Here is a 14185-nt window from a genome sequence, read left to right as displayed (position 1 = left end):
ATGAATTTTTACATAGATGTATTGTTGAATTGTGCTATTAATTTAAAATTGTAAAAGGTGAAAATATTAAAATTGAATTATCATAAGAAAGATTATTTTTTTTAAAATATTATAAAGACCCCTGAATTACGATAAAAATGGGAGATTCTCTAATGAAAAACAGATAAACAGTGGGGCTAGACAGAGATAGGGAGCCAAAGGGAATATGGTGAGTTACGTAGGATAGAATGGTCATTTGGAATGTATTGACATCGTCCATTCAGGATGGAGCCTTGGGAATAAAGGGAAGTTCTGACTTTGAAAGATAATTATTAATATTAATTATTTGCAAAATAAAGAAATGAAAGCTGATGATTCGGTGCATTAAGGACCAAGACATGCAGAAATCTTAACCTTATATTAGTTGGACTTTTGTGTTTTTTAATTGATCGTCAACCGCTTACCCTTAAAAAAAAAAAAAAATCAAAACTTACACATTTTGACCCGTGAGAATCTTTTCGGCAACAGCTTGCCTTTCGTGACAAGGGAGGAGTATACAACTGTACATGTTTGCAATTTCAGCAAACCCATTTGCTAATATTTCTCAAATAATTTCATTTTCAAAAAATATTTCTTAATCTCGTTTCAAAATTCATAATTATAATTTTTGTAAACGTTTCTTCTTATACACTACTGCTGACCTTACACAAATCTTCAGTTAAATTCATTCATGTCTTACAGCTTCATATTTTTATAGATTTGAATTTTTCAATTTATATGATAATTAATTATATAAAATAAATTTTTCATTATTTGAAATAATTTTTCTATTTCAAAACTATAATATTTTTTTACTATTATTCTTTTTTTTTTTTTACGCATGGAGAGTTGTGAGTCTGAAATAATATTATGGATCACAATAGAGATATATTTCTTTTTGTCTCATTAAAATAATAAAAACTCATATAATTGGAAGAATTCGAACTCGAAAATTCACACTTTTCATGCTATTTTAATTGATGCAATACTCTAAAATATTATTAGTAACTATATGTATATATATAAAAAGTATATATTCAATGAACAAATTAATAAAAAAAAAGTAAAAATCCAACTATATATATCATGGAAATTTCAAGAATAATCCCATAGAAGGTACCTTTTCTTTTTTTTTTGCTTTTTCTCCTCTTTCTTTCCCAGATTCAGGGCCCATCCTTTCCTTTTCAAGATACTTGTTTTTCACTTCAACTTTTTTTTTTTTTTTTTTTTTTTTTTTTTTTTTTTTTTGGCCTTCTCCCGTTTAGACCATCAATTATAATGAAAAATGACATATCCAATATTCTTAAAAGGAATAACATGGACCGTCCATTTTTTCATGAACTAGATAGAATCAAACCAAAAGATAGAAAGGACAACATCCACTCGAATCAAATTCTACACGTGATTTGCAATTTTATTGGGTTTAATCAATCATTTCATACGTGAAATTCTTTGCTAGTGAGAAAAATGTTAAAGCAATAACAATATAAAAGACAATTTTTTAAAATTTTGATATTTGTTCAGTACGACAAAAAGGATAAAAAAATATTTTTACTATTAAAAATTGTCAAAATATGATAAAGTTTTTTAATAAATTATAAGTAGTATTTCAGATATAATATTTTTATTAATAATATAGCAACCGTGAAAAGAATTCATAATTACTTAAAAATAAAAATTACCTTATCATGCTAAGAAATTAATAAAGCAATAATAAGATATGTAAAAATCCAAAACTTTATTTTGTGAAACTTGGGTTCAATTAAACAAAGCCACAGCCCATTTTAGATAGTTGAGCCCGTTCTGTTTACTGGATCCACAACAATTGGCAACTTCTTCTAGGCCGTGTAAGAGTAAATATTATTTTATTTATAATTATTTAAAACAATAATTTCTAGTAAATATTATTTTAAAATTTTAATAAAAACTTTTTATCTATATAATACTTTAAAATAAAAATTATATATATACATACATATCATAATATATAAAAATAATTATATTCTTAATGGTCATATTATATTTTAATAATAATCGTTATCAGAATACCATTATTTATCAACTAACAGCTATCAACCATTAATTACTAGCTATCAATACCGCTATCTGTCGATATAAATAGCTCAACTAAATGAGCTATAAATATTTTTTTCTTGTTTTCTATATTCTTCATTTTTAAAAAAATTACTTACCAATAATGAATGTATAATTTGTTAATTCCCATTATTTAGTGTATGGAAAATCAAAATCTTTTAAATATATATTAAAGAAAATTACCATAAGAAATGGTAAGTGACATGTCCATAATTTCAACAATAAGAGAGGGCAAATCAGTCAAACACAAAAAGCTTCCACGGAAGCCGCAGTTGTGGGCCTTCAGTTTCACTTAACAAGTAACTGAAAACCGGTGAAACAACCTTTTCAATTATTTCCACATTTATCCTCACCCTCTTCTCAACGATTCTCAGCAAAGTGTCTTTCCGTCCTCTCCCAACCAAATTCACTAAACCGGCCCAACCCAAACTGACCCGAAATATCGGATTAGTAGAGAGAGTAAAAGAATGGTGTCCGACTCGGAGCTAATCGGAAGGCTAAGAGAGTTTCTCCGAAATTCGGACCTCGACACCACGACAACCGGTATCGTCCGCCGGCAGCTAGAGGAAGATTTCAGCATTGATTTATCGGATAAGAAGGCATTTATAAGGGAACAGGTGGATTTGTTTCTCCAAAGCCAGTTTGAAGAACAAAGCGAAAATGAAGAAGAAGGTGGGGAAGGAGGAGGAGAAGATGATCAGGCGGCTAATGTTAAATCAGAGGAAACCGAAGCCTCTGATTCTAGGGAGGAAGGTGATGGTAATGATGAAGAAGAGGAAGAAGAAGCAACGGCGAGTAACGGAAAAAATAAAGCAAACCGGAGGTCAGTTGCTATTACTGTTTGTAGTGATACTATCATTTAATCTAAGCATTAGGAACCTGCTTTGCATGGATTAATTTTAATTCAATTAAAATTACTCCTATTAGTATTTAATGAATATATTCAAATTTAGAACTCATTTATTTCTTGTAGCGTTCGCCTTCATGGTTGATTTATTTATTTATTTATTTATTTTATAAATTCGTCTAAGGTTGGATAACTTGTGAAATTATTAGTTGAAAAAGTTATTATTTTTAGTGAAGGTTGCGTGAATAATAGGATTTCTTTGAGGAAAATGTGATGATGTATTGTTTCATGTGCAAAGTCATGCTATTCTTTGCTTTCTCTGTCAGTAAAGTGTAGTTAGGTATTAATGTGTTGTAAGTTTATATCTTTACTTTTGCTTTGTTTGCCAAAACTGGGGATAAAAGTTTTTGGTTCAAAACAAACATTGAGAGAATCTGTTTGGATTTGAACAGGTTCTCAATTAATTCATCAGTGGAATGCATCCCTGCAAGCTTACTACATGCTCGTAGAGAGTGCAATTGTTTGTGAATAATATTATCCCCACTTTTCAAACTCCTCCTAGTATTAGTATTGCCCTATAATAATTCAGGATTTTATTTTTGGGGAGAGGGGAGTTTGAGTCTTGAGGTATAAATTATGGCCACAGTCATCTCTTCCAAATTCATATTTTTTATTCATTCAAAGAATTCTATCTTTCCTTATTTAGTTTCAGGGAAATGCTCTCTTTACAATAGTTCAATTGAGCTGCTTATTCATTTTCTTTGCTCATTTTGGTTCAAGACTTTTTCTTCACATGATAAAATTGGCCATATCTGATTTTCTCATTTATTTCTTATTATTTGAATGGCTGTTTCATTATTTTGGATTTATAGAATGAAAGGATGGGTGTCAGATTTGTGTTTTGGAAATAGTTCCTCTATTAAAAAGCAATGTGAAGTTGCATATTGTAGACATCGCTTTTCTAACCCTCTCAAAGCAAGAAGTCTTGTCCATTGGGAAAACCCCTTTTAGAATTGAGTAATGGATTAGACATCATTAAGAAAGTAGCTGATACATGCCATAATGAGAGACCGAAACTGGTGGTTGAAAAGCTTGATAGACAATGAGCAAATTGGTTTTCATGTTCCACTGAATGACCCCATGATCTCCATCAGAGGAGCAACCAATTCAGACAATAAAAATCTTGATTTAAAGAAAAGAAAATTTAGCGGAAGTTCTTGCCGATGCATCATAAAGATTTTATGCAATTTTTAATTTTGAGTGACTTCTTTGGTACTGCAGAAAGACATTTAATTTCTTTAGCTTCTAATGGCTAGACATATGAAGAATAAACAGATTTTGGTGTTTTCTTTTTCTTTCCTAATGACTCATAGCCTCCTTCCATGTGGGTTATATGACTGTTTCCTTCCATTCTATCCCTACACTATTGGCAATTTATTCATCTTGGCAATGGCAACAGTTTCTGAAAACAGTAACTTGTTTTTGTTTTTCTGTCAGATCTTAAACTGTTGTTTGGCATTGTTATACATCATTTAAAAGGTTTATGGGAACATTATTCTGGGTGCTCTTATCCATCACTCACAGCTATTCTCCTTTTTTATGTTTTTAATTTTTTAAAACGTTCGAGTCAGATCTAACACACATAATAATGAAGGCAAGAAAAGAGGGGGTGGTTTTAGCAAATTATGTAACCTTTCTCCCCAACTTCAGGAATTCATTGGGGTGCCTCAATTGGCAAGAACAGAGGTATGCCTAAAAAGTTCAGGAGAAAGTTTTTTTTTTTTTACTTTACCATTGCTTAATCTGGTTTTAGGGAATTGTCAATATTTTAAACTATCTATTATCTATGTTCTAGGTTGTCAAGCAACTGTGGGCTTACATTAGAGAGAAAGATTTGCAAGACCCAAACAATAGACGAAACATAAATTGCGATAAACCATTACGTGCGCTTTTTGGTGTTGATTCTATCAACATGTTTCAAATGAATAAAGCCTTATCAAAGCATATTTGGCCCTTGGATTCACAAGATGGTATGCTTCTATGTCCTCATTTTTTAAAAATGGTTCAATGTTACTCTTGTTTAAATGTAGAGCTTGAGACATCTTATGCAGTTTTCTATTTAGTAAATAGTGAGTAAAAATCTTTATAAAGCTTGAGCACAAAGCATATCAGAATGTTTCAGTCCTTGCTAATCTTAAGAGGGGAATTTCTTGATCTAATTCTGATTAGGTTCCTTCAATTCTGTAGAGCGTGATGATATTTGTGCACTTGTCTTATTCAGTGAAGAAGTATTATTGATTGATTTCTCCAATAAGTTTGCAACATATTGTGAATGCTATTATTATGTCAACTCCTTCCTCTCAGCATCAGTAAATTATGCGTACGCTAACATCTAAGTTTTTGTATGGCACGGTGATTCCAGTCGAGCCAGCACCAAAGGAAAAGCAGCGCAAGCAAGAGAGAGAAGAAGGTAGTGCATGAGTGGTATTGCAAATTATTTAATGTTGCTATTCTCAAAAGATAAGTTTTCTTAATACAAGTATTCAGTTTGATCCTGTTCACAAAGACATTTGCCCCTTGCATTATCCCTTATATTTGGTTCATATTCGGAATTTGGCTTCTTTGTCTCGACTTATGAGTCAGGTATTCTGTTATTATGCACTTGACAGAATCTCTTCTCTTATATCATCGCTAGAAGCTCAGCTTACTATTTGCTTCCCAACTGTTGGACTTTTTACTCCCTGTTGACTCATTTTCACATGGGTTTGACAAGGTTTTTCACCAAGATTCTACTTGATGCAACATCCATTTTTATTAAGCCAAGCACTTGAAATGTGATAGCATTTTCTTTATAACATATCGTGGCCAAAATAATCACACATGCTGGCAAATGATTTCCTGTACTTTGCTCTGATCGGAATATTAGCAGTAAGTTAACTTTTACTGGCACATAGAACCATTTATTAACCTTAACTTGACTACATGTCAGGACTGGATGAGCCAAAAAGAAAAGAAAAACGACAGAAAGGAGAAAAATCGAAAGGAGAAAAATCAGGTTTTCTTGCTCCCCTCCAACTTTCAGATGCTCTGATAAAGTTTCTTGGTACTGGAGAAAATGCATTATCTCGGGCTGAGGTTGTCAAGAGAATGTGGGAATACATAAAGCAGAACAACCTCCAGGTATGTCATTGTGGCACTTATTGTGAAGGCTTTCTTTTGGGAATTAGAGGATTATGGTGGGGCTTAGCATTTAATATTAATGAAAAATATTAGGTAAAGAAACTTGAGTATGTGTATTTAGAGATACTTTGGCATATTTATTTCTTTTATTTTTTTGTTTTACCTGTAGTTAAACTGTTTCTTAAACCATTCTTTACCTGTTTGAAGGACCCATCTGACAAGAGGAGAATCATATGTGATGAGAAGCTGAAACAACTGTTTGATGTTGACTTCTTCAATGGCTTCACTGTTTCAAAACTCCTGTCTGCTCATTTTGTAAAAGCCTAACTGTGAGTTAGTCTCCGGCTCAGTTCTGACTAAGCTCCAGAGAAAATGGGTTGTTGCCTACATTTTTTTTCCAGCCCTGTTTTCTCGGTACTTTTTCTTTATTATGCATTTTTCCCTCCTCTCTTTTATAGGAGCAATAACAATACTAGAAATCTGCAATTTACAATTTTATAGGTGCTTTGACATTTTCTCATCTCCTCATATAAATTGGATTGATCACCTTCGATGATTTTGTCCCTTTTTATATTGTGGCTTCGTGCACCCTGCAAAGTCGAGTATGATTCTGTTTATTTTTATTACAAGCTCGACATAAATCAAGTTCAGGTTTTTGTTAATGATTAATTAATTATTCAAATACTCTGGACATCATTCAGGGTTACCTGCCAACAAAAACTGAAAAGTTTTAGTATTTTCATATGTAAACAATCTGCAGTAACACTAACTGTGTGTATTACAAAATTCATTCCAACTTTGTATGCGTTTATGTGTTTACTGTATAGTTATCTATATCAGATAAAAATATTCTTTGTATCGGTCCAGATTTAGTTATGAATAGAGTGGAATGGAAATAATGAATCCACTTAGCCAATCTCAATCAGATATTAATAAGCTCTGAACCCAAGCATTGGAGATTGTTTATTAGAGTCGATCAATATCATAATTGTGATTATATTTGGTTTATTTAATTATCAAACATGCTCAAGTAAAATAAATGGAATGGGGAAATTTTGCTATCCCAATCCGAATACGGATTTGAGAGCGAAGATCAACTGTCAATAGGTGGTTGTGTTTGAGCTGTACGAGATGAAATTCTCATGTATGATTCTTGGAACTGTTTTTCTTTATCCATGGCAACGCAACGCAATTGTGCAAATTAGTTGTTACTAGTGATTATGTTTGAAGAGTAATTCTTACATAAATATGATTCATATTCACCCATTAGCATTCTAATATTGATAAATCTTACGGTTTAAACAGTTTCATCTCAAGTGAGAGTGATGTCTCGACCACCAAAATAATGATCCGATAGCTTAGATGAATCCATTTTCTAAAGGGTGTTCAATTCTTCTGAGTTAAATGGAAATATGGAAGTATAATCAACAAAATAAAATTGGCTTGAGCTCCCTTTCAAAATGGTGGTATGCTTGGATTTTTGAAACTTTTAAAAACAGTAATCTCTGAGAAAAGAGCCAAAAAGATTTCCGTTGCCGGGAATCGAACCCGGGTCTCCTGGGTGAAAGCCAGATATCCTAACCGCTGGACGACAACGGAATAGTTGGTTTGTTGATTAAATTTGACATTTATAAAATATTTTTCATTTTTATGTATGTAACGTCAAAAATAGAGAGCTTTTTATGGGTAAAATTTCTTTGAATTCAAAACAAATTATTTAGATTACTGGTTGATTAATTTGACCAATTAAAACATAAACTAACAAGTAATTGCATTTAATATGCAACTATAATCAATTAATTGATTAGTAATTTATAATCTTTTTTTTTTAAGAATTATCACATATCACAACCTATTATTGACTATTCAGCTTGGTAAAAGAATCAATAAAATGACCAAATTTGGACCATAACAATAAATTTGGATTGTATGAAGTAATAAAGGAGTTCTATTCAAAAAAAAAAAAAGTAATAAAGGAAAAAAAATGTTAGGTGAATCTAATTTATCACATGACATAATATTAGCTAATAATAATTAATTATACGAGGCAAGAGGGCTATAAAAATATAATAATTATTACCTATAAGGTGCATTAATTTGCAAGTGAAAATGTATTTTATTTACTAGTCTATAATATTACACGGTCGATTAGGTTTATATACACATTGACGGAGCTAAGTCTTATTGTTATATATTTAAAATAAATAATTGATACAATCCTAATCACGTGACTGCAAATAAATAAAATTTGTGATAATAATTAAAAATAAATAAAAACCGGTGGTTACAAATGGTTGGTCATTTTTCATGAAAAGAAAGCATCCAAAAACCAATTGAAACCATTCCAAAAGGAATCTTCATCTCCAACCAAAAATCCTTATTATTATTTTACTTAATCTCACGTGTTACAAAAACGGATGCTATCCTCGACACGTGTCAGATCCACAGCTTAAATGAGGGAATCTCGAACAGGGAATCAAATCCGAACCAATACGATGGGTATTCTATGTGATTGTCTGGAAGACACTATTCTGCGGCAACGGACGAGTTTTGTAAGGAACAAGACACCGTTCATCAAAAGATCGTCTTTGCTATGTGGCAATTTCCTATTGGTGGTAACGTTTATCCACTCTTTCTACTGGAGATTCTGATTTTTTTTTTTTTTTTTTTTTTTGGGAATTGCAAAAGAGGACCGTAATAGTCCATAACGATAACCATCGTGTTGATAATTAAAAACAATCAAACAAGGAAAGAAAAGGTACTTTAGCTAAGGAATCCTTCACATGACAAACATACCCACCCTATTGTTTTTTCTCTATCTCTTTTTGACTGTTTTGCCACTGTTTTTGTGGGGCCCTAGAAAATACATAATATAAAAATAAATTATTCCTTGGATTCTAAAGTGTAAGTTGTTATGGTGATAATTTTATTCTCAAATATGAGTTGTTTTAAGTATTTTTAAAGATTAATAAATATTTTTTTTCAAATATACTATTATTTATATTAAATAATATAGTGTTTCTATTAATGTTTAGATTTTGAAAAAATATATGAAACGTTTTTTATATTTAAACGTTTAGTAAAACAATTAATAACTAGTTAAATAGCTAATATTTGCTAAATAAGGTAGTAATTGTATTCTTAACAGCTTTTCAGATAAAATTTAGTATTTTAACTAAAGTTAAAACATAATTCTTAGTACTTATTATGCCCGGTGGCACGATATTTATAATAATATTTTAGAATTTGAGAGAGCGAATTATAAAAAGTTACTCCTCTTAATGTTCAATGAAATGCTAGTAAAACACTTAATAATTAATATGACAGTTACAACTACTAAAACAACTTATTTTGATGAATGATATTAACTTACCTAGACTTGATCTATGGGTTCACCTATATATCAAGTCAATAAAAATAATTTCTTATTAAAACGAGAATATTTTTGATAACTTGCTTAAAGAAAAATAAAAGATGAAAATAAATATCGTCTAAATTTTATCTTTTGCGAAATAGTGCCAGTATTTCCATATTATAATTTTGTTTTAAAGTTAGTGAAAATAAATTATATGGAAATGTTGAATTCTCCAATCAATTGAGTTATTATTTGTTAATAAAATATCATATTTGCTATAAATATACTTTAATCCAATAATATACTATATTCATTTATAAATCTCATATATGGCTTTTTTTTTTTTTTTTTTTTTTTTTGTTTCCCTTAGCTGAGCTGGCCAATGGTTTTAATTTCTTCAGACAACACCCTAGCTAATTTCTTATTGGCTAGTATAATTCCTATAATAGTACTTTGCTTCAAATATCAAATGGCCACTGTAGGCTTGTAGCAGGTAGATTGTGATATTGTGCTACTCTTTAAGAATTTGACATGTGGAACTTGAGATAAGCATAATCTAATAAGCTGACTCAAACTTTTTCGTACAAGATTCTTTAGGCTATAATAAATACAGTACCAATTAAATTAAAATAAAAGGAAACAAACATGGAGATAGTTAAGAATTTGAGTCATTCTTATCAATAGTTTTTTTTGTCATTGAATTGACTTCAATTAGTATGGAATTAGAATAAAAATATAACCAATTTACTCTTGGAATTATATTAATGATAAAAATAATTGTATTATTGATTTAAAATTGAATTGAATCGAAGTAAATTAAAAAAAATTAAAAGTTTAAAATAAAAATTAAATCGAATTAAGTAATGTACATGAATGAGATCAAATCAGATTGGTTCGATTTCACCGACATTAATACTTTTTTATTGTTTTAAACTTATTACAAATCGAATCAAACCAAAAAACTTTAATTTTTTATATGTAAAAATGGAAACAAAACTTTCTATATTAAAAACCAAATAAAACCGAACTAAATAGTTTAATTCAAACGGCATCGTTTGGTATAATCAAAATATGCTCATTTCTACTTTATAGGACAGAAGGAATAACACATTTATATTCATGTTTCAAATATTTTTTTTGGTAATATAAAAGAATATAGATTTAGATTTACTTTCAAATATTTATTCTCTTCTTAAAATATAAGTCGTTTAAGATTTTAAAATATATTAATTACTCTTTATTTTCAATGCCATTATTTATTGATAATCGCTTTTAAAAATTGAAAATATGAGTATTTATTCGGTTTAACTATTTTCAATATATATTAACCAAATCCAGATAATTAATTAATCTTGATAGATGCAAAAAAAATAAATAATAAATTAATGAATATATTAAATAAGGTTGTAATAAAAAAATACATGTAAATTTTTATTTTTAATTAAAATAACTAATTTTTCTTAATTATTGTGAAATAAAAATCTCTATCAATTATTAGGAGCGGATGGAGTAAATAAATAATACAGGAAAGGGAAGGGTAAGATCGGAAATTATATTTATAGAGTATGATGGTAATTTCTAAGAAATGATGTGAATGTTGGCCCTAACTTTCTTGCCAGAATGCCATAAGTCAAAAGGACTTATGCTCCCTTTTTCACTGCGATACCTCAACCTCACCTACCAAAAGGAATCTTGGAAAACACACAAAATTCTAATTTTCTTTTCTTTTTATTTTTTAAAAAATCTTAAATTTTCTTTCCAAATACTGAAAAATAATACTATTCTTTTCTCAAAATAATTATTGGAGTTAGTTCTGATACAAAAATTAAGAAATTAAAAAATAAATAAAATACTTTATTTGAAGAAAAATATATTTTATTAATTTAAAATAAGGAATTTAAAATATTTTAAATTAGTAATGTGAATATTTATTGCCGGACAGATGAGAGTAATAACCACAATTCGCCGCGTGTGTACGGTATCCAAAGATTCCAAAGCACAAAACCCACTAACTCGCCGATTCACTTCCAATTTTCCGCGTTTTATTCCTGACCTAGGAGCCGATTCAACCGAGTTAACTCAAATATGTGACGACTCGATATGTGAGTAACCGAATCTTCGCGTCTCCTGAATCTGAATTTATTTCTTGCCTCATCTCTCCACATCTATATGTAAATATATATCTAGACGAGTCTCTTTCTCTCTGCTGTTCATTAGCGTGTTTATCTGGGCGATGTTAGAGCCTAAAAGAGAGAAGAAATCTTGAAAAAAAAAAAAAATTTAAAAAGAGAACCCGAAAAGGAAATGGAGCTAAGCTTGGATTTGAGCTTGGTTTATGTCCCAAAAACAATCAGTGAGTATCTTAAAGAGGTATCGAAGGTTAAAGATGCTAGCTTGAGATTATCAAAGCTTGATGATTTTGTGAAGAGATTAGAAGATGAAATGAGAAAGATCGATGCTTTTAAACGTGAGCTCCCTCTTTGCATGCTTCTCTTGAACGATGGTATGTGTTTTTTTTTTTCTCTTTTTTCATTTTAGGTTTGATTTTGTGCTTTTGGAAAGGGTTTCGATTTTTGTTATATGGGTTTTTGCAGCTATTGTTAAGTTAAAGGAGGAGGCAATGCAGTGCAAGAGATCAAAGGATCCTGTACCAGTAAAGGGTAATTCAGGAAAAGATGATATAAGTGATAAGAAGAATTGGATGAGCTCTGTTCAGCTTTGGAATTCTAACGATATTGACTTTAATTCCAAAAAACAAGACTCAATATCAGAAATCAGACAGGTAAACAAAATTAACAATTGAATTCTTTTTGCGTAATAGTTAAACAAATATCATTATTTTCTTCGATTCTGAAAGGTGGGGGTTATCTTTATTTTTTGGACCACAGAAAAGTGAAGAAGAAGATGATCGGTCCACTTGTGAGAACCCAATTCAGTTGTGCAATAGCAGAAGCAAAAGAGGGGCTTTTGTGCCATTCAAGGCAATTTCTGGGTTTGAAGGGACTGAAAGGAAGGAGGAGAAGGAGGTCATGTCTCAAGTTACTGGACTCTCTCTTATGACTCCAGTACCTGAATTGGGCACTTGCAACTTGATGTCAAAAAGCAATAATGTAACTAATCAAATGAAGATACAGAGTAAACCTCATCAACAGCAGCAGCCTTACAAGAAACAGAGGCGGTGCTGGTCACCGGAGCTTCACCGCAGATTTGTTGATGCCCTTCAACAACTTGGTGGATCTCAAGGTTAATTAGAAGTTTACCAAAATATTCTTTATATTGCTCCTTTATATGGAAATGGATTTTTGCTTGGTATTTCAATTAGTCCTCTAAGATTGCTTGAAAGCTGCAATTCTATGTGTGTTTTTGGTTAATTTTGCCCGAACAACTATGTTTGAACTCAATCTCACAGCCCAAAAGACAAGTAGATACTGAACCAAAAGCTTATTAGTTTTCTTGTGTAAATTTTAACTAAAAAGGATACTTTATTATATGTAATAAATGGGAGTGATTTGGACCAAAATATTAGGTTTCATGATTCTATTTCTTTTATTTATGCTTAAGTTTGAGTTTTTTGTATATTATCTTTTCTATTCTGATTGGATTATTCTGTTTTGCAGTGGCCACTCCTAAACAAATAAGAGAACTCATGCAAGTGGATGGCCTAACAAATGATGAAGTTAAGAGTCATTTGCAGGTATGTTTTTAATTCAGATTATAAACCTCTTTTCTGCTGTTTTTTTTTTCCTGGTATAGATGAATAATGCAAAGTTTATCATTTGCTTGTATAGAAATACCGGCTTCACATCCGTAAACTTCCAGCTTCTTCTGCTGCACAAGCAAATGCTTTATGGTTGGCTAAATGTGAGGACTCATCAAAACCAAATATATCAGAGTCTGCCAAAGATATTTCTAGCACTGGAGATGATAGCATGGATGTTGTTGATGATAATGATGATAATAAATCAGAGAGCCATAGTTGGAACGGTAGGCTGCACCACAAGGAAGGAGAATTTGATGTATAGTGGTACTTACTAAACTGATTCTGATATATAATGCCCATGAATTTTGCAGATACAAATATACGTGGGAAATCAGATTGTAAAGAATAATGAAGTTGACAAACATAGGATTTTAAGTTTGGAGTTTAGTTTATGTTTTTTTTTTTTCTCGAACTAAGAGCTAATGTTATATATACATCAGAGAGGAGGACATAGGGATTTTGCCGATACTACTGATGCGGATTTAATTTTCTGATCTCCAGCTTGAGTTCTGTCTCTTCCTGTATCTGTTATTTGTTGTTCATTTGCAGTTTATGTAATGCATATTGATGGGTTGGTACTTGACATACTCTGATTATATATAGATAGTTATTTGATAATGTTGCTTATTCTTGGTTGTTTTTCATTTTTTTTTTTTTAGTATGTTTGACCATGTTTTTAAGTCATGTTTTATCTGATTGCCTTCAAGAATTGTAAAAAGCTCCAGCATTCTCTATCAAGTTGTCGAAGTTGCTTCAATTTGTAAGTAACTTTTTGAAGAACTGCTTCCTGCTTAGAAAATTACTGCTGATAGTTTTGGGCTTCTTGTTTCATATCTTCCTGATCTTGTGCTTTTGATATAATGTTTCCTTACTGCAAAAACCAGAGTTCAACAATTCTTTTCTGTATGCCATTGAGGTCGAAACAACTTTT

At 30.7% G+C, this 14185-nt stretch overlaps 2 protein-coding genes and 1 non-coding gene across 4 annotated transcripts; 2 read left to right on the top strand and 1 right to left on the bottom strand.

The window, feature by feature from the left end:
* The first annotated feature begins 2438 nt into the window (after positions 1 to 2438).
* Positions 2439 to 6695, top strand: LOC105639662 (uncharacterized). Its single transcript, XM_012223783.4, has 6 exons — positions 2439 to 2935; positions 4591 to 4705; positions 4815 to 4989; positions 5382 to 5429; positions 5949 to 6139; positions 6347 to 6695. Exons 1-6 carry the CDS (start codon positions 2580 to 2582, stop codon positions 6464 to 6466), a joined length of 1005 nt encoding a protein of 334 aa, XP_012079173.1. The 5' UTR covers positions 2439 to 2579; the 3' UTR covers positions 6467 to 6695.
* A 971-nt stretch (positions 6696 to 7666) lies between these two features.
* Positions 7667 to 7738, bottom strand: TRNAE-UUC (transfer RNA glutamic acid (anticodon UUC)). The gene has a single exon. It is a non-coding gene; the product is annotated as a tRNA-Glu (tRNA).
* Positions 7739 to 11513: 3775 nt separating this feature from the next.
* Positions 11514 to 13881, top strand: LOC105639663 (Homeodomain-like superfamily protein). Of its 2 annotated transcripts, XM_012223785.4 has the most exons (6): positions 11514 to 11997; positions 12089 to 12276; positions 12383 to 12737; positions 13112 to 13188; positions 13283 to 13478; positions 13566 to 13881. In XM_012223785.4, the coding sequence occupies exons 1-6, from the start codon at positions 11799 to 11801 to the stop codon at positions 13601 to 13603; spliced, it is 1053 nt and encodes a 350-aa protein (XP_012079175.1). In that variant the 5' UTR covers positions 11514 to 11798; the 3' UTR covers positions 13604 to 13881. The 2 variants fall into 2 exon arrangements, with proteins under 2 accessions (XP_012079175.1, XP_089575025.1); XM_089718899.1 differs by having other exon boundaries at positions 11521 to 11997; positions 13283 to 13881.
* The last annotated feature ends 304 nt before the right edge of the window (positions 13882 to 14185 follow it).

Source organism: Jatropha curcas, chromosome 3 (assembly GCF_041381405.1).
Source record: "Jatropha curcas cultivar XTBG-Jc1 chromosome 3, XTBG_Jcur_1.0, whole genome shotgun sequence".
In the NCBI taxonomy this organism is placed as follows: Eukaryota; Viridiplantae; Streptophyta; class Magnoliopsida; order Malpighiales; family Euphorbiaceae; genus Jatropha; species Jatropha curcas.
Note: the sequence above shows the minus strand (reverse complement) of the source record. Positions and strands in the feature narration are given on the sequence as shown.